Source organism: Salvelinus fontinalis, chromosome 4 (genome assembly GCF_029448725.1).
Source record: "Salvelinus fontinalis isolate EN_2023a chromosome 4, ASM2944872v1, whole genome shotgun sequence".
NCBI lineage: Eukaryota > Metazoa > Chordata > Actinopteri > Salmoniformes > Salmonidae > Salvelinus > Salvelinus fontinalis.
In genome coordinates this window covers 55,532,385-55,556,942 of record NC_074668.1, presented here as the reverse complement: position 1 = coordinate 55,556,942, position 24,558 = coordinate 55,532,385, and the positions used below count along the sequence as shown (strand labels likewise).

General features: G+C 43.5%; 1 protein-coding gene across 2 annotated transcripts in view; it reads right to left on the bottom strand.

Annotated features, from left to right (window-relative positions):
• LOC129854017 (protein kinase C-binding protein NELL1-like) overlaps positions 1-24,558 on the bottom strand; it is a 481,512-nt gene that overhangs the window by 437,471 nt on the left and 19,483 nt on the right. For both annotated transcript variants that reach the window (XM_055920616.1, XM_055920615.1), the window contains exon 3: positions 17,278-17,428. In XM_055920616.1, coding sequence (XP_055776591.1) covers positions 17,278-17,428 — 151 coding nt within the window. The remainder of the gene's footprint in view (positions 1-17,277; positions 17,429-24,558) is intronic.

Genomic DNA, 24,558 nt, shown 5'->3' with positions numbered 1-24,558 from the left:
TACTCTAGGAGGTGTGAGACTGTCGCTAAATGTACACCATACAGGCACATGAATATACTGTTGATACTTTTCATCCGGTCGAGTCATTTGCATTGAATGCAAAGTTGAATGCAAACAAAACAGATTACATTTTTACACTCTACCACATATAGTATTTATAGGAAATAAAAAATACTTTCAAAGTTTACAGATGGAAGTAGTTGACACAGCCACATTATTTGAAAATACTCAAATGCAAAGAAAATAAGTCTTTCAAATTCAAATACTTAAATATGTACGTTTTTTAACCCAGGTCTGACACGCAGCACTACTGTAGCTAATAAAATTGTGTACAAACTCTAGAATCGCTAAATAAATGTAAACAAAATAAGCTGGCTAGGTAATCACCTTGGCTGTGGGGGAAACAATTAACTTATTTACCATTAATTAGCCACCACAAATATTTATTGCTAGTCAACGCTATGTCTTCAAAACTGCAAGTAGTCTCCAGTACTGTTTACTTTTTAACGTTCTATGAGGTCTCCACTTTCCAAGCATATTTGATCAGTTCATACCTGTCGTAACTGCAGCCTCCTGTTCTTGAGATTACTTGAATAAGATAACAGTATAGCTTTATCGCTGGGGCCAGCCGTTGTAACACGAACAAACACACGTTAGTAGTTGCAGCCAGCAGTTACTAGCACACACAAATTAACACATAAGGCTCTATTTTTGGCTGGCGTTAATTAAGGCGGCGCTATTGTCAAACCCATATTAGTTAACAATTTTGTCATGTAAAAACTGGCACACTGGCATTTTCCATCCCTAACGCCATGTACTGCAATTTACCTGTCTTATATCAGCTCATTTGTACTCAGATGGGCGGGGTGGAAATATTTGAGGTGTGTCCTTAAAAACATGAACCAAAGTGCTAATTTCAGGCAGTGCTGATATGGATATCTAAGCTGGTTTTAGCGGTAACGCAGTTGGTAAAGGCATGCATTTTTTACAGTGGAAACGCAGCCTATCCAGTCATGATGCACACTGCCCATACGCACATGGAGTAGCCTAATGTGCTTTTGGTGCTTGTATACTTCGTATTTAGAAACATAAAACATTTAGATTTTTTCCCATTTCGTTGTATTTGATTAAAAACCAAGCTTCTCCACCTCTCAATAAATAAAGGGTTTGGCTCCTGAGACTGCTTGCAAATAAATCTTAATCACCAAAGCTTTATTGAAATATAAAGTTTGAGAGGGGTAAAACAGTGAGCTGACATTCCCTTTTTATCTATGCATTGTAGGCAGGCCCACATTATTTTAGCCATACAGGTCCCATTTTGGATGTGCGTAAAAGACTACGTGTCCATGCCCATCATGAAACAAGAGACGAGAACCTCGGTGAATATGGTGAACCTTATATTTAGAAGTTATCTGTAACCTGTTAAAATGGTGTCACACCTGCTCCGCTCTCCTTTCTGGCGCTGCATTTCATTACGCACACCTGTCACTATCATTACGCGCATCAGCACTCATTGGACTCACCTGGACTCTTTCACCTTGTTGATTGCCCCATCTATATCTGTCTGTTCCTCCGTTGGTTCCCCGTGTCAGCATTACTGTCATTTATGTTTCCCCTGTCCAGACGCTGTCTGTATTCTGTTCCTGTCACACCCTGTTCTATTTCACCTGCCTTTGTGATTTGTCTCCACCCCCCTCCAGGTGTCGCCCATCTTCCCCATTATCCCCTGTGTATTTATACCTGTGCTCTCGGTTTGTCTGCTGCAAGTTCGTCTTGTTTGTCAAGCCAACCAGCGTTTTTGTGTCAGCTCCTGCTTTCCCCAGTCTCTCTTTTCTCGTCCTCCTGGTTTTTGACCCTTGACTGTCCTGACTTTCTACCCACTCGCCTGACCACTCTGCCTGACCCTGCCTGCCGTCCTATACCTTTGCCCCACCTCTGGATTACCAACCTCTGCCTGACCTGAGCCTGCCTGCCGTCCTGTACCTTTGCCCCTATTGCTGTAATAAACATTGTTACTTCGACACGGTCTACATCTGGGTCTTACCTTGATACCCGATAGTTCCAGATCCGTTGGTTATTAAATGTTCACTCCCTGTACCTGCTTCTAATCTCCAGTATCTGTCCTCACAAATTGCGTGTTTTCCGCATCATATGTTCAAAACGCCCTCCCTTGGGCCTACTATAACGAAGACAGGTTCAACAGCAACGCGTGTCTTTTTATTCTGAAGATTTTATGATATACATTTATTTTTTGTTGTTGTTTTTTATTAAAAAAAGATTGGTTGTAATAAAATTAAACGAAAAACAAGCAGACTTCACCTTCCTGGAGCCTCATTTATAAATGTTGTGTAAGCACAAAAGAAGGCGTACGCCACTTTTTAAGCAAACCCTCGGGATTTATTTTAAAAACTAACTTGACGGGAAAATGTGCAGTCTTCCACGGACACTTTGACCCATACGTACGCACATAAACTGGAGAAATGAGAAACTGCGACTCCGATGGCAGAAGGTTGAAACTCGAGAAACACTTTGAAATTGATACCATTGTGTAAAATAAATCAACATATTACCTCATGTATTATATGAAGAGTTCCCTGTAAATACACTAAAAAACACAAACATGATTTAGGATAGTAAATACAAATGGAGATATCTGTTTTTGCAAAAGAACCCCTCAAATATGTTGTAAATTTTAATCGGTAATCATTATTAATTGGATCTGTAATTATTAAACAATGCTTGTATGTTATGAAATGTATTCTCATAAATAATAAGATGAACAATAGGACAAATTACGTTTAAACTGATGCCGTTTTCAATGCCTCAGTCTTTGTTTTTGGCCGAGTGTGGTTCAACAATCAGAGGCAGCTGTCAATCGTTATCTCTGATTGGGGATCATATATAAGTTGTCATTTTCCTGTTGGGTTTTGTGGGATCTTGTTTTCTGTTTAGTGTCTGTGCCTGACAGTACTGTTCGCTTTCGTTTTTTGTCGTTGTTATTTTGTTTTGGTGTCATCAATAAAAAGACGATGTATGCCTACCACGCTGCGCCTTGGTCCACTCTTCATTCTACCACCAGCGAGAGCCGTTACAACACCTGAAGGTGTTACGCAATTGGGTAGCTTTGACAATCAAATGGGTGGGTATAAAAAGACATGCAATTACAATGCGTAATGACGCACAATGGCTGCTTTGGCACTGTTGGAAGATTTGGCAAATGGAAGAATTCAGAGAGCGAATTTTCAGAGACCAGCAAGATTTACTGGCCAATGATAATAAGTGGCTTATAAGCCGGTTCCGATTACCAAGAGCTGTTCACTTGGAACACTTGGATCTCTGTGCTGTATAGTGAGCCCAGCTTTACAGAGAAGCACCAGCAGAAACCAAGCCGTGCCAGTCCCACTTCATCTCTTTGGCAACCTCATTAATAGCGTCGAAGGTGTCTCTTTGCGTTTTCAGGACTGCATCTGTGAGGACACGGCCGCTGGAGGGTTGTGACACACGAGGTGCAGTGGAGACGCCATGGCTGGGCACACTCAGCTACTGCTCAGCTGCAGCACCGCTGGAACACGCAGCGACTAAAAACAATACAAAATGTCACAATTGTTTGTGTCAAGAAACTTGAATGCATTTGGTTTACTCTTTTCAAACGAGGGAATACTAATTACATACCTGGATCATCGGGTGCGTCTTGCATGTCCGTGTCCCCCTCCACCTCTGTCACTACTCCACTCAGGAAGGATACCCTTATAATTCCGGCAAGTCGCTCATCAACAGGGTTGAGCTCCGTTGTCCCCTTTCCCCCACCCATAGTGCAAACACTTTGTCTGTGTAAGGCTATGCGCCTTTTGGCTGCCACTTTTATGTCGGACCACTTCTTTTTTTATTCCTGAGAAAGTCTGTCCTTCTGAGCCAGCAGCATTCACAGCGTCCGCCACATGCTGCCACTCTAACGCCTTTTTGGCATTTGTAATGCCCACACTGTGTCCACCAAACAATATATTTTTTCTTGCTTCAACCTCCCCTACAAGGATTTCTATTTCACACTGGGGGAAATTTCATTTTTAGCCTTTCTGTGTTATAAATGAGAATATTTTTGTGCGTAAGCACTTCCTGTGTTTCGTCCGTATGCCATCTTTTGACGTGAATCCTCTGCACAGTTTTATAAATAAGGCCCCTGGTATATTCATGACAATATCTGTGGCATACTTGTAACGCAAACTTCTGCAGATGAATGTGATCTGTGAATGCGATGAATGGTTCCGATTGTGTTTATAAAACATATGCCTATTTGCGAGCAGTAGAACGGTGAGTGGACATTCTCCCCTTCTATTTATATTTGAACTTTGTCCAGCTACTGTGAAAAGTTTGGATGTGCGGATGTCCATAGACTGGGTTGTTTTAATATTACATGCTGGAAATGATGGGCCTGTAAGTGAGACACAGCCTCTTTAAAACCAGTTGTTTGATTAGAAGTATTTGCTGTCTTTTTAGGCATTATCAATAACACATTTTATCTGGCTTATTTACAATGTTTGGCATATCCATGCTCAGCCATAATGCAATTCATAGTAGGTGTGAATGCTATTGAAGCCATGCAATTACTTAGAGCAATGTGAACTGCAAACTGGTTCAAGTTAACATACAGATAGGTCTTCATTTTTGTTATGTTGTTTCTGTAAGCCATTTAACCAACTATAACGGACTAACTTTGGAACTGGAGTTGATTCCAAGGCAATACATAAATACACAACTTGAAGCAACCACATATTTCGCCACGGAGCACTTTCTGATTGGCCAGTGAGGGGCCAAGCCTCGACACGCCCACAACTTGTTCATTCATCAAAACCCAGCCCTTTCCCGCCAAGGCCAGCAAATGTCTCGATAATTGTAATAGTGAAAATAGCACAAATATTTCTGACACACCCCTGAACCTATAGCGTTACCGCCTGCACGTAGATTTACTATTGAGTTAGGTTTGTTAAAATAGAGGCCATAGTCGGCCTACAGGGCAGTGCAGTGCACTGACCTTTCATGAAGCAGATGCTCAAAAAGAAATGTATTACATGCTACCTCTGTAGCGTAGGCCTATCCTTAGGCCTATTTATTTCTGCAAAAACACTCACTCATCACAAATTGTAAGCAAGCTTGTTACAGTGGTTCCTAAAGACATCAAATCAGAGTTTATTAGTCACATGCACAGGGTCCCAGATGTAATACAGCAGGGTACAGTGAAATGATTACGCTCCAACAATACAGGTCAAAGAGAAGTGAGTGAAACAATAATAACAAATAATAATAGTAATAATACTAAGTAATAGAATAGAATAGAAAAAGATCACAATACGGCATATACAGTGCATTCGGAAAGTATTCAGACCCCTTGACTTTTCCACATTTTGTTACGTTACAGCCGTTTCTAAAATGGATGAAATTGTTTTTTTTTTCTCATCAATCTTAAAAAATGTGGTATTTTGGTATTTTATTAGGATTCCCATATGCTGTTGCAACAGCTACTCTTCTTGCGGTCCACATATTAATAGATAAGAACAGCTCAAGGACAGAACTAGATACATGTTTTTTAAAAGGCACACATAGCCTACATATCAGTGCATACACACAAACTATCTAGGTCAAATAGGGAGGAGGCCGTGAGGTGTTGCTTAATCCGTATTTTGAAACCAGGTCTGCTGTTTAATTGAGCAATGTGAGATGGAACGGAGTTCCATGCAATAATGGCTCTATATAATACTGTACGCTTTCTTGAATTTGTTCTGGATTTGGGGACTGTGAAAAGACTCCTGGTGGAATGCATGGTGGGGTAAGTGTGTATGTCAGAGCTGTGTGTAAGTTGACTATTTAAACAATTTGGAATTCTCAACACATTAATGCTTCTTATAAAAATAAGAAGTGATGCAGTCAGTCTCTACTCAACTCTTAGCCAAGAGAGACTGGCATGCATAGTATTTATATCAGCCCTCTGATAACATTGAAGAGCAAGACGTGCCGCTCTGTTCTGGGCCAGCTGCAGCTTAACTAGGTCTTTTCTTGCAGCACTGGACCACACAACTAGACAGTAATCAAGATTAGACCAAACTAGGGCCTGCAAAACGTGTGTTGTCAAAAAAGCAGAGCATCTCTTTATTACGGACAGACCTCTCCCCATCTTTACAACCATTGAATCTATATGTTTTGACCATGACAGTTAGCAATCTAAGGTAACGCCAAGTAATTTAGCCTCCTCAACTTGTTCAACAGCCACACCATTCATTGCCAGATTCAGCTGAGGTCTAGAACTTAGGGAATGATTTGTACCAAATACAATGCTCTTAGAGATGTTCGGAACCAGTTTATTACTGGCCACCCATTCCAAAACAGACTGCAACTCTTTGTTAAGGTTTCAGTGACTTCATTAGCTGTGGTTGCTGATGTGTATATGGTTGAATCATCAGCTTACATGGGCACACATGCTTTGTTTAATGCCAGTGGCAGGTCATTGGTACAAATAGAAAAGCGTAGAGGGCCTAGAGAACTGCAATGCGGTACACCACAAACTACATGTTTGACATTAGAGAAGCTTCCATTAAAGAAAACCCTTTGAGTTTTAACCTGTTGAGGATGGGGGCGCTGTTGAGACTATTTATGCTAATTGTGTAATTTTTGAAACGGCTTCCCACAAAATCCTTGATCGTACAATATGCATATTATTATTATTATTGGATAGAAAACAGTCTATAGTTTCTATAGGAGTTGAAATTTTGTCTCTAAGTGGAACAGAGCCCATTCTACAGCAATTTCCCTGACATGGAGTCAGATTTCAGAAATGTTGGCCACTGTTCTGGAGTCAGTTAAAAGGGCACTGTTATTGCTATGACTATACGGACACTGCTTACGTCTTCCCCTGGATGCCTTTACGTGATGACGATTTCAATGGGGTCGATTGCGCGTTCACAGGCACTATAAATTAAAAAACCCTGTAGCTAGCAAGTCTTTTCTTGGTGCGTAACGCGCGTGGAGGACACCGACCCGCTCCTGTTCCAAGCGTTAGTTTAGCCTGTTATATTTCTCCGGTCATCTTTTTACTCGTTATAGGAGTTAAAAACATCATAAGGTAGTTAATTTAAAGCGTTTTATAGCAATTTATATCCGTTTAGTGCGATTTTGGGACATTTATTTTTGAAACGCTGTGAATAGCTGGGCACGCTTTTCAGTTCATCCCGAACGCAGTTGGCATTTCCACATGGCAAGAGGACAGCTTTCCACCAAAAGACGATTACTCCCAAGAAAGGATCCTTTGCCCAAGATACTGATGGAAGAACAGCTCAAAGTAGGACATTTTTATTATGATAAATCGTGTTTCTGTCGAAAAATGTTAGTGGCTTAGGACGCCATGTTTTTTGACGTAGCTTCGCTTGGCGCAAACTGTATTGAAAAGTAAGGATAATTTAAAAAATGTAATTCCGCAATTGTATTAAGAATTAAATTGTCTATCAATCCCTGTCCACCCTATATTTTTTAGTCACGTTTATGAGTATTTATGTATAAGAGTAGATCACTGTCTAAGTGGCGCAAGGACATTTTCTGACCAGCTGAGCTACATTTCACATTGTCTAACCATGATTTTGGTGGCTAAATATAAACATTTTCGATCAAACTCTATATGGATTGTGTAATATGATGTTACAGGAGTGTCATCTGAAGAATTCTGAGAAGGTTAGTGAAAAAATTAATATATTTTTGGCGATGTTGAAGTTATCGCCCACTTTGGCTAGAATCAATGCTGGGCTGCTATGTGCTGCTATGTGCTATGCTAATATAACGATTTATTGTGTTTTCGCTGTAAGACACTTAGAAAATCTGAAATATTGTCTGTATTCACAGGATCTGTGTCTTTCGATTAGTGTATGCTGTGTATTTTTACGAAATGTTTGATGATTAGTAGTTAGGTAAACACGTTGCTCATTGTAATTATTCTAGTCCATTTGTGACGGTGGGTGCAATTGTAACCTATGCCATCTACCTGAAATATGCACTTTTTTCTAACAAAACCTATCCCATACCATAAATATGTTATCAGACTGTCATCTGATGAGTTTTTTTGTTGGTTAGGGGCTATAAATATCTTAGTTTAGCCGAATTGGTGATAGCTACTGGTGTTGGTGGACAAATAAAAGATGGTGGATTATGCTAGTGTGTTTTTAGGTAATAGATGTACATCTTTACATATTGTGTCTTCCCTGTAAAACATTTAAAAAATCGGACATGTTGACTGGATTCACAAGATCTGTGTCTTTCATTAGCTGTATTGGACTTTAATGTGTGAAAGTTAAATATTTAAAAAAAATATTTTTTTTGAATTTCGCGGCACTGGTTTTTCAGTGGGGGGGGGGGGGGGGGGGCCGCTAGCGGCACGCTCATCCTAGACAGGCTAATACCCCATAATGACAAACAGATTTTTAGAATTTTTTTCCCAAAAAATAACTTTACCCAGTGCTTTGTTGAAGCACCTTTGCTTCAACAAGGATCATACTCTTCTTGAGTATGATCCTACAAGCTTGGCACACCTGTATTTGGGGAGTTTCTCCCATTCTTCTCTGCAGATCCTCTCAAGCTCTGTCAGGTTGGATAGGGAGCATCACTGTACAGCTATGTTCAGGTCTCTCCAGAGATGTTAGATCGGGTTCAAGTCCTGGCGCTGGCTGGGCCACTTAAAGACATTCAGAAACTTCTCCAGAAGCCGTTTAGGATCGCTGTCCTTTTGGAAGGTGAATCGTCGCCCCCAGTCTGAGGTCCTGAGCGCTCTGGAGGAGGTTTTCATCAAGGGTCTCCCAGTCCCTGACACTGAAAAACATCCCCACAGCATGATGCTGCCACCACCATGCTTCACTGTAGGGGTGGTGTCAGGATTCCTTCACACTTGAAGCTTGGGATTCAGGCCAAAGAGTTCAATCTTGGTTTAATTAGACCAGAGAATCTAGTTTCTCATGGTCTGAGAATCCTTTAGGTGCCCTTTGACAATCTGCGAGCAGCTGTCATGTGCCTTTTACTGAGGAGTGGCTTCCGTCTGGCCACTCTAAAATAAAGGCCGGATTGGTGGAGTGCTGCAGAGAAGGTTCTGGAAGGTTTTCTCATCTCCACAGAGGAACTCTGGAGCTGTCAGAGTGACCATTGGGTTCTTGGTCACCTCCCTGACCAAGGCCCTTCTCCCCCAATTTCTCAGTATGGCTGGGTGGCCAGCTCTAGGAAGAGTATTGGTGGTTCTAAACTTCTTCCATATAAGTATAATGGAGGCCACTGTGTTCTTGGGGACCTTTTTGGTACTCTTCCCCAGATCTGTGCCTCGACAAAATTATGTCTCGGAGCGCTACAGACAATTACTTCGACCTCATGGTTTGGATTTTGCTCTAACATGCACTGTCAACTGTAGGACCTTATATGCACATTTGTGTGCCTATCCAAATAATGTATATTAAATTTAATTTACCACAGGTGAACTCCAATAAAGTTGTAATAACATCTCACGGATGATCAATGGAAACAGGGTGCCTCTGAGCTCAATTTCGAGTATTAGCAAAGGGTCTTAATGCTTATGTAAATAAGGTATTTCTAAAAACCTTTTTTCGCTTTGTCATTATGGGGTGCTGTGTGTAGATTGATGAGGATGTTTTTTTAAATCCATTTTAGAATAAGGCTGTAATGTAACCAAATGTGGGAAATGTCAAGGGGTCTGAATACTTTCCGAATGCACTACTGCATACACTGAGTATACAAAACATTAAGAACACCTCTGACTAGGTGAATCCAGGTGAAAGCTATGAACCCTTATTGATGTCACTTGTTAAATGCACTTAAATCAATGTAGATGAAGAGGAGGAGACAGGTTATAGAAGGATGTTTAAGCCTTGAGACAAGTGAGACATGAGCTTGTGTATGTGTGCCATTCAGAGGGTGAATGGGCAAGACAACACATGTAGAACGGGGTAAGTTAGTCGGTGCCAGGCAAACCAGTTTGTTTCAGGAACTGTACGGCTGCTGGATTTTTCATGCTCAACAGTTTCACGTGGATATCAAGAATGGTCCCCTACCAAAGGACATCCATCCAACTTGACACAACTGTGGGAAGCATTGGAGTCATACAGGGATGGGCCAGCATCCCTGTAGAACGCTTGCGACCTCTTGAAGAGTCCATACACGGATGAATTGAAGCTGTTCTGAGGGCGAAAGGGGGAATTGGGGTGCAACATTAGGAAGGTGTTCCTAATGTTTGGTATACTCAGTGTATACATTGAAACATTAAGAACACCTTCCTAATATTGAGATGCCCCCCCCCCCCCCTTTTCCCCTCAGAACAGCCTCAGAACCCAACAGCATTGCAGTTCTTGACACAAACCGGAGAGCCTGTCACCTACTACCATACCCACTACCATACCCATTTTAAAGGAACTTAAATATTTTGTCTTGCCCATTTTCCCTCTGAATGACACATCTACACAATCCATGTCTCAATTGTCTCAAGGCTTAAAAATCCTTCTTTAACCTGTTTCCTCCCCTTCAGCTTCACTGATTGAAGTGGAGTTAGCAAGTGACATCAATAAGGGACCTTGACTTCACTTGGATTCACCTGGTTTTCTATGTAATGGAAAGAGCAGGTGTGCTACTCCCTAAAAAAATAGCATGTGTCCTTAATGTTTTGTACACTCAGTGTATATCAGAGGTGGGAACAAGTCACCATTATTTCGAGTCACAACCTCGGAGCCTCAAGTCGAGTCTCAAGTATAGCGGGTCAAGCCTTGAGTCAAGACCAAGTCGTGCATTCTAAGACCAAGCCAAGTCGAGTCAGCATGGTCATTACACATATGCACCTTGTGCAGGAAACAATTAAGGGCCATTAAAAAAATGGCAGTTTTGTCACACATCACAATGCTACAGATGTCTCATGTTTTGAGGGCAGGAACGTCCACCAGAGCTGTTGCCAGATAATTTAATGTTCAATTGCCTATCATAAGCCACCTCAATAGTCGTTTTAAAGACTTTGGCAGTACGTCCAACCGGACATAAAACCACCGACCACGTGTATGGTGTCATGCGGCAGGCGGTTTGACGATTGTCAACATTGTGAACAGAGTGTGTTGATGGGGTTGTTGATGGGGTTTTGGTATGGGCAGGCATTAGCTACGCACAACGAACTCAATTGCATTTTATTGATCACAATTTCAATGCACAGTGACAAGATCCTGAGACCCATTGTCATGCCATTCACCTGCCGCCATCACCTCGTGTCGCAAGGATCTGTACACAATTCCTGGAAGCTGAAAATGTCTCAGTTCTTCCATGTCCTGAACTCACCAGACATGTCACCCATTGAACATGTTTGGGATGCTTTGAATCAACGTGTATGACAGCGTGTCCCGCCAATATCCAGCAACTTGCACAGCGATTGAAGAGGAGTGGGACAACATTCCACAGGCCACAATCATCAGCCTGGTAAATTCTATGTGAAGGAGATACGTAGCGCTGCATGGGGTAAATGGTGGTCACACCAGATACTGACTGGTATTCTGATCCACAACCCAACCTTTTAACCTCTACCGCTTCTCTCTCCCGCATCCGGGAGCATCCTCATCAAAAAAGCTGACCAGCATAGCCTAGCCTAACACGACAGGGATATCATATAATATAATTTTCATGAAATCACAAGTCCAATACAGCAAATGAAAGATAAACATCTTGTGAATCCAGCCATCATTTCCGATTTTTAAAATGTTTTACAGCGAAAACACTATGTATTTCTATTAGCTAACCACAATAGCAAAAGACTCCGCATATTTTCACCATTTCTCTACCGCATAGGTAGCTATCACAAAACCGACCAAATAGAGATATAATTAGTCACTAACCAAGAAACAACTTCATCAGATGACAGTCTTATAACATGTTATAGGCATGTTATAAGCAAGCAGCTTGGTGAGAAGGCAACAACTGTTGGCGCAATTATTAGAAAATGGAAGAAGTTCAAGATGACGGTCAATCACCCTCGGTCTGGGGCTCCATGCAAGATCTCACCTCGTGGGGCATCAATGATCATGAGGAAGGTGAGGGATCAGCCCAGAACTACACGGCAGGACCTGGTCAATGACCTGAAGAGAGCTGGGACCACAGTCTCAAAGAAAACCATTAGTAACACACTACGCCGTCATGGATTAAAATCCTGTAGCGCACGCAAGGTCCCCTTGCTCAAGCCAGCGCATGTCCAGGCCCGTCTGAAGTTTGCCAATGACCATCTGGATGATCCAGAGTAGGAATGGGAGAAGGTCATGTGGTCTGATGAGACAAAAATAGAGCTTGTTGGTCTAAACTCCACTCGCCGTGTTTGGAGGAAGAAGAAGGATGAGTACAACCCCAAGAACACCATCCCAACCGTGAAGCATGGAGGTGGAAACATCATTCTTTGGGGATGCTTTTCTGCAAAGGGGACAGGACGACTGCAACGTATTGAGGGGAGGATGGATGGGGCCATGCATCGCGAGATCTTGGCCAACAACCTCCTTCCCTCAGTAAGAGCATTGAAGATGGGTCGTGGCTGGGTCTTCCAGCATGACAACGACCCGAAACACACAGCCAGGGCAACTAAGGAGTGGCTCCGTAAGAAACATCTCAAGGTCCTGGAGTGGCCTAGCCAGTCTCCAGACCTGAACCCAATAGAAAATCTTCGGAGGGAGCTGAAAGTCCGTATTGCCCAAGCGACAGCCCCGAAACCTGAAGGATCTGGAGAAGGTCTGTATGGAGGAGTGGACCAAAATCCCTGCTGCAGTGTGTGCAAACCTGGTCAAGAACTACAGGAAACATATGATCTCTGTAATTGCAAACAAAGGTTTCCATACCAAATATTAAGTTCTGCTTTTCTGATTTATCAAATACTTATGTCATGCAATAAAATGCAAATGAATTACTTAAAAAACATACAATGTGATTTTCTGGATTTATGTTTTAGATTCCGTCTCTCACAGTTGAGGTGTACCTATGATAAAAAGTACAGACCTCTACATGCTTTGTAAGTAGGAAAACCTGCAAAATCGTCAGTGTATCAAATACTTCTTCTCCCCACTGTATATGTATTCCCAGTCATGTCAACTTCATAGATTAGGGCCTAATAATTGTTTTTCAATTGGCCGATTTCCTTATAAACTCAGCAAAAAAAGAAACGTCCCTTTTTCAAGACCCTGTCTTTAAAATATAATTCATAAAAATACAAATAACTTCACAGATCTTCATTGTAAAGTGTTTAAACACTGTTTCCCATTCTTATTCAATGAACCACAACCAATTAATGAACATGCACCTGTGGAATGATTGATAAGACACTAACAGCTTACAGACGGTAGGCAATTAACCTCTCTGGGATATGTGGGACTCTTGCGTCCCACTTGGCCAATAGCCAGGGAAAATGTAGAGCGCCAAATTCCAAAAAATTATATAAAATCAAACTTTCATTAAATCACACATGTAAGATACCAAATTAAAGCTACACTCGTTGTGAATCCAGCCAACATGTCAGATTTCAAAAAGGCTTTTCGGCGAAAGCATAAGATGCTATTATCTGATGATAGCACAACAGTAAACAAAGAGAGTGTAGCATATTTCAACCCTGCAGGCGCAACACAAAACGCAGAAATAAAATATAAATCATGCCTTACCTTTGACGAGCTTCTTTTGTTGGCACTCCAATATGTCCCATAAACATCACAAATGGTCCTTTTGTTCGACTAATTCCGTCCATATATATCCAATCAATCTTTAGGATGTTTTTAACATAAATCTTTAATAATGTTCCAACCGGAGAAATCCTTTTGTCTTCAGAAATTCAATGGAACGCAAGCTAACCTTCACGTGAACACGCGTGGTTAGCTCATGCCACTCTGGCAGACCTCTGACTCATTCAGCTCTCATTCCCCCCTCTTTCACAGTAGAGGCCTCAAACAAGGTTCTAAAGACTGTTGACATATAGTGGAATCCTTAGGAAGTGCAATATGACCCCATAGACACTGTATATTGGATAGGCAAACCTACAAACCTCAGATTTCCCACTTCCTGGTTGGATTTCTTCTCAGGTTTTTGCCTGTCATATGGGTTCTGTTATACTCACAGACATCATTCAAACAGATTTAGAAACTTCAGAGTGTTTTCTATCCAAATCTACTAATAATATGCATATATTAGCAACTGGGCCTGAGTAGCAGGCAGTTTACTCTCACCTTATTAATCCAAGCTACTCAATACTGCCCCCCAGCCATAAGAAGTTCATGTAGAAGTTAATGTGTTTAGCAACATATATTCTTATTTACGCCTCCCAGGTGGCACAGTGGTCTAAGGCACATTGCAGTGCTAGCTGTGCCACCAGAGACTCTGGGTTCGAGCCCAGGCTCTGCCACAGCTGATCGCGACCAGAAGGCTCATGGGGCAACGCATAATTGGCCCAGCGTCGTCCGGGTTAGGGAGGGTTTGGCCGGCAGGGATATCCTTGTCTCATCGCGCACTAGTGACTCCTGTGGCGGGCCGGTGCACGCTGACCAGGTTGCTAGGTGAACAGTGTTTCCTCCCACACATTGGTGCGGCTGGCTTCCGGGTTGGATGTGCGTTGTGTCAAGAAGCAGTGCGGCTTGGTTGGGTTGTGTTTCGGAGGACGCATGACTCTCGACATTCGCCTCTCCTGCGTCCGTACGGGAGTTGCAGCGATGAGACAAGACCAATTGGATACCAAGAAATTGAGAAAAAGGGGTAAAAAAAATGACACAATACATTATTTACCATTCATTTCTATTGGACACAAATAGAAAATACCCTCAAATTAAAGCTGACAGTCTGCACTTTAACCTCAAAGTCTTTATATAATTTAAAATCCAAAGTGCTGGAGCCAAAACAACAACAAATTGGAGCTCAGTGTATTTTATCTTGAGAAGAATATATTGGAATAACACAACATAAAAAGGATATTTTTCACAAACTATTGCTGAGTGTGCATGTGTGAAACACCCTTTGGCAGCAATTACAACTGTCTGTCTTTTGGGCAAGTCTCTTAGAGCTTTGCACACCTGGATTGTGCAATATGTGCCCTTTATTCTTTTCAAAATTCTTCAAGCTCTGCCAAGTTGTTGTTCATACAGACATTTTTAAGTCTTGCCATAGATTTTATAGCAGATTTAAGTCAGAATTGTAACTCAGACAATCATGAACATTCACTGTCTTCTTAGTAAACAACTCAGTGTAGATTTGTTATTGTGTTTTCGGTTATTGACCTGCTGAAAGGTGAATTTCTCTCCCAGTGTCTAGTCGAAAGGTTTTCCTCTAGGATTTCTCCATTCCATTTAGTTTTATCCTCACTCTAAAAAATGCTGGGTTACGGGCCTCCCGAGTGGCGCAGTGGTCTAAGGCACTGCATCACACTGCTAGCTGTGTCACTAGAGATTCTGGGTTCGAGTTCCGGCTCTGTTGCTGCCGGGCGTGACCGGGTAACCCATGGGGCAGCCCACAATAGGCCCAGCGTCGTCCGGGTTAGGGGAGGGTTTGGCCAGCAGGGATGTCCTTGTCCCATCGCACACTAGTGACTCCTGTGGCAGGCTAGGTGCAGCGCACGCTGACACAATCGCCAGGTGTAAGGTGTTTCCTCTGACACATTGGTGCAGCTTGCTTCCGGGTTAAGTGGGCGTTGTGTCAAGAAGCAGTGCGGCTTGGCTGGGTTGAGTTTCGGAGGACGCACGGCTCTCAACCTTCGCCTCTCCCGAGTCCGTATGGGACAGATACTGGTGGACAAGGAGGCATACAAGCAAAGGGTGGGAAGGACCCTCAGGGAACTCAAGGGTGGCCTGGCAAGGGATTAAATCCATGGCTAGTACCCCCCACATAGGCAGGGGAAAAACCAGTGCCGACCTTGGGAGACATGAGGGCCAGCACATGGCTAATGAGCTGAATGTTTTCTTCTCAAGATTTGAATCTGACGACTTTGTGTCGGAGGTAAAACAAATGGAAGCATCATTACAAATGTTTGAGAGGGTTGTTGTTAAAAAGGCTGATGTTTTGAAGTTGTTCAGGGGATGTAACGCACAGAAAAGCCCAGGCCCAGACAAAATAAGTGGACATGTGTTAAAGCTGTAAGAACCGACGCTGGAGATGAGAAGCAGGTACGGAGAGTTGAACAATTAATTTAGCACAGACATGGAACAGGGTCAGCACCGGGTAACAATGACATACAAACGTTAATGTGGATGCTACCATGATTATTGATAATCCTGAATGAATCAAATAGCATACCCCCAAGACATGCTAACCTCTCACCATTACAATATGAGAGGAGGTTAGCATTTTTGGGGGGCATGATATTTATGACTCTAATTTTATCATCCATTGTATCATTTCAAATCCACAGTTCTGGAGTACAGAGCCAAAATAACAACACATTTGTCATTGTCCCAATACTTTTGGAGCTTACTGTATATACAGTGGGGAGAACAAGTATTTGACACACTGCCGATTTTGCAGGTTTTCCTACTTACAAAGCATGTAGAGGTCTGTAATTTTTATCATACAATCATATCATACAATTTGATTTTCTGGATTTTTGTTTTCGATTCCGTCTCTCACAGTTGAAGTGTACCTATGATAAAAATTTACAGACCTCTACATGCTTTGTAAGTAGGAAAACCTGCAAAATCAGCAGTGTATCAAATACTTGTTCTCCCCACTGTATGTGTTGACTGTAATAAGGGCACAACTCACAAACAGACACACATACATACACACAAAATACAGAGATAATATACGTTTGTGATTGAAGTTATTTGAAATGGCTGGAGGGGGAATTAAGGTTAAAGCAACATGTCAGTGTGCACTTTGTACAAATACTGGATTATCAATGACTACAGTGTCTGTTCCTCCTTCAAGTATGATTTTCCTTCTGTCATTCACCAGTTTGAGAGAGGGCAACTCATTTTTTCTTTCCAATTCATGCAAGCAGAAAAACATGCATTCAGAAATTTACACATCTCCCACTCCTTTCCCTCCGTCACTCACAAAAGCAGAGTAATCTGACATTGATATTTTCAACGGGCTGATCAAATTCGCCTTGCAAATGCTCAATGAATGCAACAAGAAGTCATCTGTGGGTTCAATTCCAACAGGGGCCATTCAGAGTCACAGCTGGGAAAAGTTAGTTGACGATAGTGGTGGCAGATAGAGAAAGTAGCCGCTGAAAAGGCAGTAATAAAATGATTAAATATGCATTACCTGTGTTCAGATTCATGGATGGAGAAGATGACTCCTGACGTGGAGGACTTCTGCTGGATGGAGGCCAGGAAGGTAAATTCACTTTTACTCCTGAAGAGCTCCACCACCTTCTCTGTGATGTGGGCGGGCATATGGACTGCTCTCCCCACATCTGGGGGGTGAAAGACAAAGAACAGCAATCAGGGAACGGCATGTTCGCCGCTTTCACAGTCGACATCCTGTCTGCCTGTTAAGGTTCAGGCGTCAGCTAGCAGGGGAAAGGAGACACAAAAGTGTCTGCGTCCCAAATGGCAACCTGTTCCCAATGTTGTGCACTAACGTTTGACCAGGGCGCATAGGGCCATTTGGGACACACATTGTCTGAGGCACGGCCTGAAACACTGCTGACTTTCACCAAAACAGTACTGTTCACCAATATGGTTCTCTTTTTCAATGAATACCTTCTCTAATGACAAAGAAAGGCATAGGTATGCATTATTCAACGTAAAGATTAACACTGACACACACTCAGTATCAAGCAAGAAAAATGATATCACCTATTTACCTGGATGCGGTCCCAACCCAGAGGTGCGTTCAACACAGCAAATCTTTGAAACATTTGGAGGATATGTCCACTAACAAACTCAAACTCGTTTTGCAAGTACACCAGCAAAATTTCCATCTATGAGGCACATAATACACACGAAACAGGTCATGGACGTGTTCATTAGGGCACATCGTAACAAAATTTTCAAAGCGTAGTGCAATGGAACAATGAGTGTTTCTACACTGAACAAAACTATAAAATGCAACATTTAAAGTGTTGTTCCCATGTTTCATGAGCTAAAATAAAAGATCCCAGAAATGTTGCATATGCACACACACAAAGCTTATTTCTCTTAAATGTTTTGCACAAATTTGTTTACATCCCTGTTAGTGAGCATTTCTCCTTTGCCAAGATAATCCATCCACCTGACAGGTGTGGCATATGAAGAAGCTGATTAAACAGCATGATCATTACACAGGTGCAACTTGTGATGGGGACATTATAAAGACACTCATCTGCCACCATCACTTCATTTTTCAGCATGATAATGCATAGCCCCATGTCACAAGGATCCATACACAATTCCTGGAAGCTAAAAATGTCCCAGTTCTTCCATGGCCTGCAAACTCACCAGACATGTCACTCATTGAGCATATTTGGGATGCTCTGGATTGACGTGTACGACATCGTGTTCCAGTTCCCGTCAATATCCAGCAACTTCGCACAGCCATTGAAGAGGAGTTGGACAACATTCCACAGGCCACAATCATCAGCCTGATCAAATCTATGCGAAGGAGATGTGTCGCGCTGCATGGGGTAAATGCTGGTCACACCAGATACTGAATGATATTCTGATCCACGCCCCTACCTTTTTTAAGGTATCTGTTACCAACAGATGCATATCTGTAATCACAGTCATGTGAAACCCATAGATAAGGGTCTAATGAATTTACATAAATGGACTGATTTCCTTATATCAACTGTAACTCAGTAAAATATTTGAAATTGTAGCATTTAGCGTTTATATTTTTGTTCAGTATAATTGGACAAGTTAGTGGCTGCCCCTCATGGCAGGCTTGTAAACCTCTCTCAGTTGGTGCCAACGTCCTGCCGGTGTGATCCGCATCCGCCGTGCCCTCTCCACTCAGCCTCCACGCTATCACTGGCACGGGACCAGGCACAGACACTGACTGACTGACCCACATTAAAAAATACTACAGTTACATTTACTGTAGTGTTTTTGCAGACTGTAGTATGCTGTAGTATTTACTATAGTATACTATGAATCAAATCAATTATTATCCATTATTAAAGTGACCAGTGAGTCCATGTACATAGGGCAGCATCCTCTAAGGTGCAGGGTTGAGTAACCGGGTGGTAGCCGGCTAGTGATGGCTATTTAACAGTCTGATGGCCTTGAGATAGAAGCTGTTTTTCAGTCTCTCGGTCCCAGCTTTGATGTACTGACCTCGCCTTCTGGATGGTAGCGGGGTGAACAGGCCGTGACCCGGGTGGTTGATGTCCTTGATTATCTTGTTGGCATTCCTGTGACATCGGGTGCTGTAGGTGTCCTGGAGGGCAGGCAGTGTGCCCCCAGTGATGCGTTGGGCAGACCGCACCATTCTCTGGAGAGCTCTGCGGTTGCAAGCACTGCCGTTGACGTACCAGGCGGTGATATAGCCTGACAGGATGCTCTGAATTGTGAATCTGTAAACATTTGTGAGGGTCTTAGAGGCCAAGCCAAATTTCTTCAGCCTCCTGAGGTTGAAGAGACGCTGTTGCGCTTTGTTCACCACACTGTCTGTGTGGGTGGACCATTTCAGATCGTCGGTGATGTGTACATCGATGAACTTGAAGCTTTTCACCCTCTCCGCTACTGTCCCGTCGATGTGGATAAGGTGTTTCCTAAAGTCCACAATCAGCTCCTTCGTTTTGTTGACGTTGTCGGAGAGGTTATTTTCCTCGCACCACTCCGCCAGGGCCCTCACCTCCTCCCTCTAGGCTGTCTTGTCATTGTTGGTAATCAGCCCTGCAACTGTTGTGTCATCTGCAAACTTGATGATTGAGTTGGAGACATACGTGGCCACGCAATCATGGGTGAACAGGGAGTACATGAGGGGCCTAAGCACACACCCTTGTGGGGCCCCTGTGTTGACGAACAGCGAAGTTGAGGTGTTGTTTTCTACTTTCACCACCGCTTAGTGATGAGCTTGGAGGGTACTATGGTGTTGAAGGCTGAGCTATATTCAATTAACAGCATTTTTTACATAGGTATTCCTCTTGTCCAGATGGGATAGGGTGTCAGGTAAGCTAGCGGTGATATGATCCTTAACTGGCCTCTCAAAGCACTTTATGATAGTCATTTATTTCAGTTACCTTTGCTTTCTTGGGTACAGGAACAATAGTGGACATCTTGAAGTAAGTGGGGACAGCAGACTGGGATAGGGAGAGATTGAATATGTCCTTAAACACACAAGCCAGCTGGTCTGCGCATGCTCTGAGGACGCGGGTAGGGATGCTGTCTGGGCCATCACCCCTGCAAGGGTTAACACATTTAAATGTCTTACTCACGTCGGCAACGGAGAACGAGAGCCCACAGTTCTGGGGAGTGGGCCACGTCGGTGGCACTATGTTATCTTCAAAGCGGGCAAAGAAGGTGTCCACGATGTGGCTGGTTTTCCCTTTGTAATCCATGATTGTCTGTAGTTTAGCTAAATAGCCTCTTCATTGGTCAAATTAGTGCACTATATATAGGGAATAGGGTGTAATTTGAGACAGATAGTGGCCGTGTCCGAATACCAATATGTGCGTTCTAAATAGTAGGAATATAATAATGTATGCAAAAATAGTTTTATAGTTGTCACGAAGTCGGCCCTTCTCCTTGTTCGGGTGGTGTTCGGCGGTCGACGTCACCGGCTTTCTAGTCACCACCGATCCATGTTTCAGTTTCGTTTTGTTTTGTCTGTATTACACACACCTGGTTTCAATTCCCCTATCATGTTCCCTATTTAACCCTCTGGCATACATTTCTGTTCTGTCTGTGATTGTTTGTGTCGTTAGTGGTTGTTGTATGTGCTAGTGTGTTTGTTATTATTCCTATGTGGAATTTTGCTTGTATTTTGAGTAAACATCATTGTGTTGCTCAACACCTGTGTCCTGCGCCTGACTCCGCTACATATCTGCACACAAACGCTGACAGAAACACGGACCTTTCAAATGGAGTCAGCAGGTGCAGCCAGCCCTTCTCTCCCAGTAGAGGAGTGCGTCCAACAGCACGCGACCATGTTACACAGTCTAGGGACAGCCATGGATTGCGTGCTGCAAACAATGGACAGATGGGAGAGAGGAGGTCTTCCTGTCAATCCTACCCCATCACCTCCACCCGCTCCTCAACCTACACCGATGTCCACCCTTCCATCGTCAGGACCCAGTGGGATTCGGCTCTCGCTCCCAGGAGCGTATGACGGAACAGCTGCCGGGTGCCAGGGGTTCCTACTACAGCTGGAGCTCTACCTGGTGGCTGTTCAGCCGTCCCCTTCGGGACGCGAGAAAGTGGGTGCACTCATCTCCTGCCTGACTGGTAAAGCCCTGGAGTGGGCCAAAGCCATCTGGGGAAGGGAAGGCCCGACTCTGGATGACTATGAGGACTTCTCTCGCCGCTTCCGGGCAGTTTTTGATCATCCACCTGAAGGGAGAGCGGCGGGAGAGCGATTGTTCCATCTTAGACAGGGGATGAGGAGCGCTCAAGAGTTCGCTCTGGACTTCAGAACTCTGGCAGCTGGTGCGGGATGGAATGAGCGGGCCCTTATCGATCACTACAGGTGTAGTTTACGAGAGGACGTTCGTAGGGAGCTAGCCTGCAGGGACACCACTCTCAACCTGGACCAGCTGGATAACCTGTTGGCCTCCCGAGGACGTCTAGATCGGGGTCCGCCCATTCCATTTCCCAGCACCTTGGATCCAACACCGATGGAGTTGGGAGGGGCTGCTTTGAGGGGGACCGGAGGGGGGACCATTCCCTGCACCAACTGTGGCCGCAGAGGGCACACTGCTGGTCGGTGCTGGGGTGTTTCTCCAGGAAGTCGAGGTAGCAGGCGGAACACTGGTGGGTCATCCCAGGTGAGTAGGCACACAACTCACCCAGAGCCCCCTATTGCACACATGTGGTTACCTATAGAATTTCCTGAGTTTTCCCCGCATCCCCAGCATAAGGCGCTAGTAAATTTAGGCGCAGCTGGGAACTTTATTGACCGCTCCTTGGCACATAGATTAGGGATCCCTACTGTTCCTGTTGATGTTCCCTTCCCTGTACATGCCTTAGATAGTCGTCCTTTGGGGTCGGGGCTGATTGGGCGCTGTGACCTCCTCATCGCTATGAGAACGCAGGGGGATCACGAGGAGAGAATTAGTCTCTTCCTGATCGACTCTCCTGCGTTTCCTGTTGTGTTGGGTCTTCCCTGGTTGGCCTCTCATGATCCGATTATTTCGTGGCAACAGAGGGCTCTCAAGGGATGGTCCTGTCAGTGTTCAGGCAGGTGTGTAGGTGTTTCCTTAGATGCCACTACGGTGGAAAGTCCAAACCAGGTTTCCACCATGCACATTCCCCCCGAATATGCCGATTTGGCACTCGCCTTCTGTAAAAAGAATTGAGAATTGAGTACGAGGCCGTTTAAATTGGGCACGATTTTCCCCCAAAGTGAAAACAGCGCCCTCTGTCCTCAACAGGTTTTAAGATCATTATGAATAAGATTAAATGGACAGGGGGAGCTGATGCTACACCAGCTTGATATATACGGCCCCATGTCCTTTAGTCAATGAATGTCTGTGAGACAAGTAAACTAAACAAGGAATCCAACTCTGAGAGGAATGGAGAGTGAGACAGTATCGGATTGAATATACTGTAATCCCAAATATACTGTAATCCCATCCCCCTTATTAAAACACATTATTTTGCAAAGAATATCTACAGTGGCCTCAACAGCACTCTGTAGGCTGGCACCATGTTGTAGCCGGAGAAAAGCAAGCTTCTGTCCTCCTCTGGGGACATTGACTTCAAAACAAAACCTAGGAGGCTCATGGTTCTCACCCCCTTCCATTGACTTACACAGTAATAATGACAACTTCCGTAGGACGTCCTACAACCTTTCAGAGCTCTTGCAGCATGAGCTGACATTTTGTCCACCCAATCAAAGGATCAGATAATGGATCTAGTACTGAAAGCATAAACTACAGCTAGCTAGCATTCCAGTGTTTAAAATGTGTTGAGTAGTTGACTCAAAGAGAGAGAAAGACAATAGTTGAACAGTTGAGCAAATTAATTTCTTCCGAATGAAGGAGAAGCAAGAGAGAGAGAGAGTGTGTCATTTTTTTCACTTACTTAGCTAGCAAATGCAGCTAGCAAGTTTAGCCTATTGAAACACCCTGCTCAAACAGAGAGGGGTATGTTAGCTAGCTAGCCAGATGACTTTCCAACAACACTGGATCTCTTCCGAGTCAAGGTAAGCTTTTGATTTTACTAATTTGTAACTGCTTACTGACTACACTGTAACGTTACTGCATGATTGAAGCATGTTTTACAAAAGCGTTGGTTCTATTGGCTATGCGGACTATGGCGTTACTTTAGAAAATATGGTGAAAAGGAAGTGTGTAGCAGTTTGGCTTGGAAAACTTTTTACGCCTGGTAACATACAGCTGATGTGTTGTGCACAAAAGAAGGGAAGTCCTCAAGAGAAGAGAAAAGGTGAGATGAGGAGAGCGCAAAGATGCGAGAAGGAATACAACGTGGCTGCTATGAAAGTGAATTGTGTTTACGCGTGATCATGTGGTGTATATATTCCGCCGGTTCTGTTGAAAAACATTCCTTAAACGGAAACAAATGGAACAAAACGAGGATAAACATACCTGAATTTGTCCATTAGAAACTCTAGTTTGCAACTGTTGGACAAATGATTACACCTTATTAACTGGGTCAAGAGTGTGTCCCCCTTTGAAGAGGGGGATAACCGCAGCTGCTTTCCAATCTTTGGGAATCTCAGATGACCGAAAGAGAGGTTGAACAGGCTAGTAATAAGCGTGGCAACAATTTCAGCAGATAATTTTAGAAAGAAAGGGTCCAGATTATCTAGCCCGGGCTGATTTGTAGGGGTCCAGATTTTGCAGCTCTTTCAGAACATCAGCTGACTGGATTTGGGAGAAGGAGAAATGGGGAAGGTTTGGGCAAGTAGCTGTGGGGGGTGCAGTGCTGTTGACCGGGGTAGGGGTAGCCAGGTGGAAAGCATGGCCAGCCGTAGAAAAATGCTTATTGAAATTCTCAATTATAGTGGATTTGTCAGTGGTGACAGTGCTTCCTATCTTCAGTGCAATGGGCAGCTGGGAGGATATGTTCTTATTCTCCATGGACTTTACAGTGTCCCAGAACTTTTTTGAGTTTGTGTTGCAGGAAGCAAATTTCTGCTTGAAAAAGCTAGCCTTGGCTTTTCTAACTGCCTGTGTATATTGGTTTCTAGCTTCCCTGAAAAGTTGCATATCACGGGGGCTGTTCGATGCTAATGCAGAACGCCATAGGATGTTTTTGTGTTGGTTAAGGGCAGTCAGGTCTGGAGAGAACCAAGGGCTATATCTGTTCCTGGTTCTAAATTTCTTGAATGGGGCATGCTTATTTAAGATGGTGAGTAAGGCATTTAAAAAAAAATAACCAGGCATCCTCTACTGACGGGATGAGATCAATATCCTTCCAGGATACCCCGGCCAGGTCG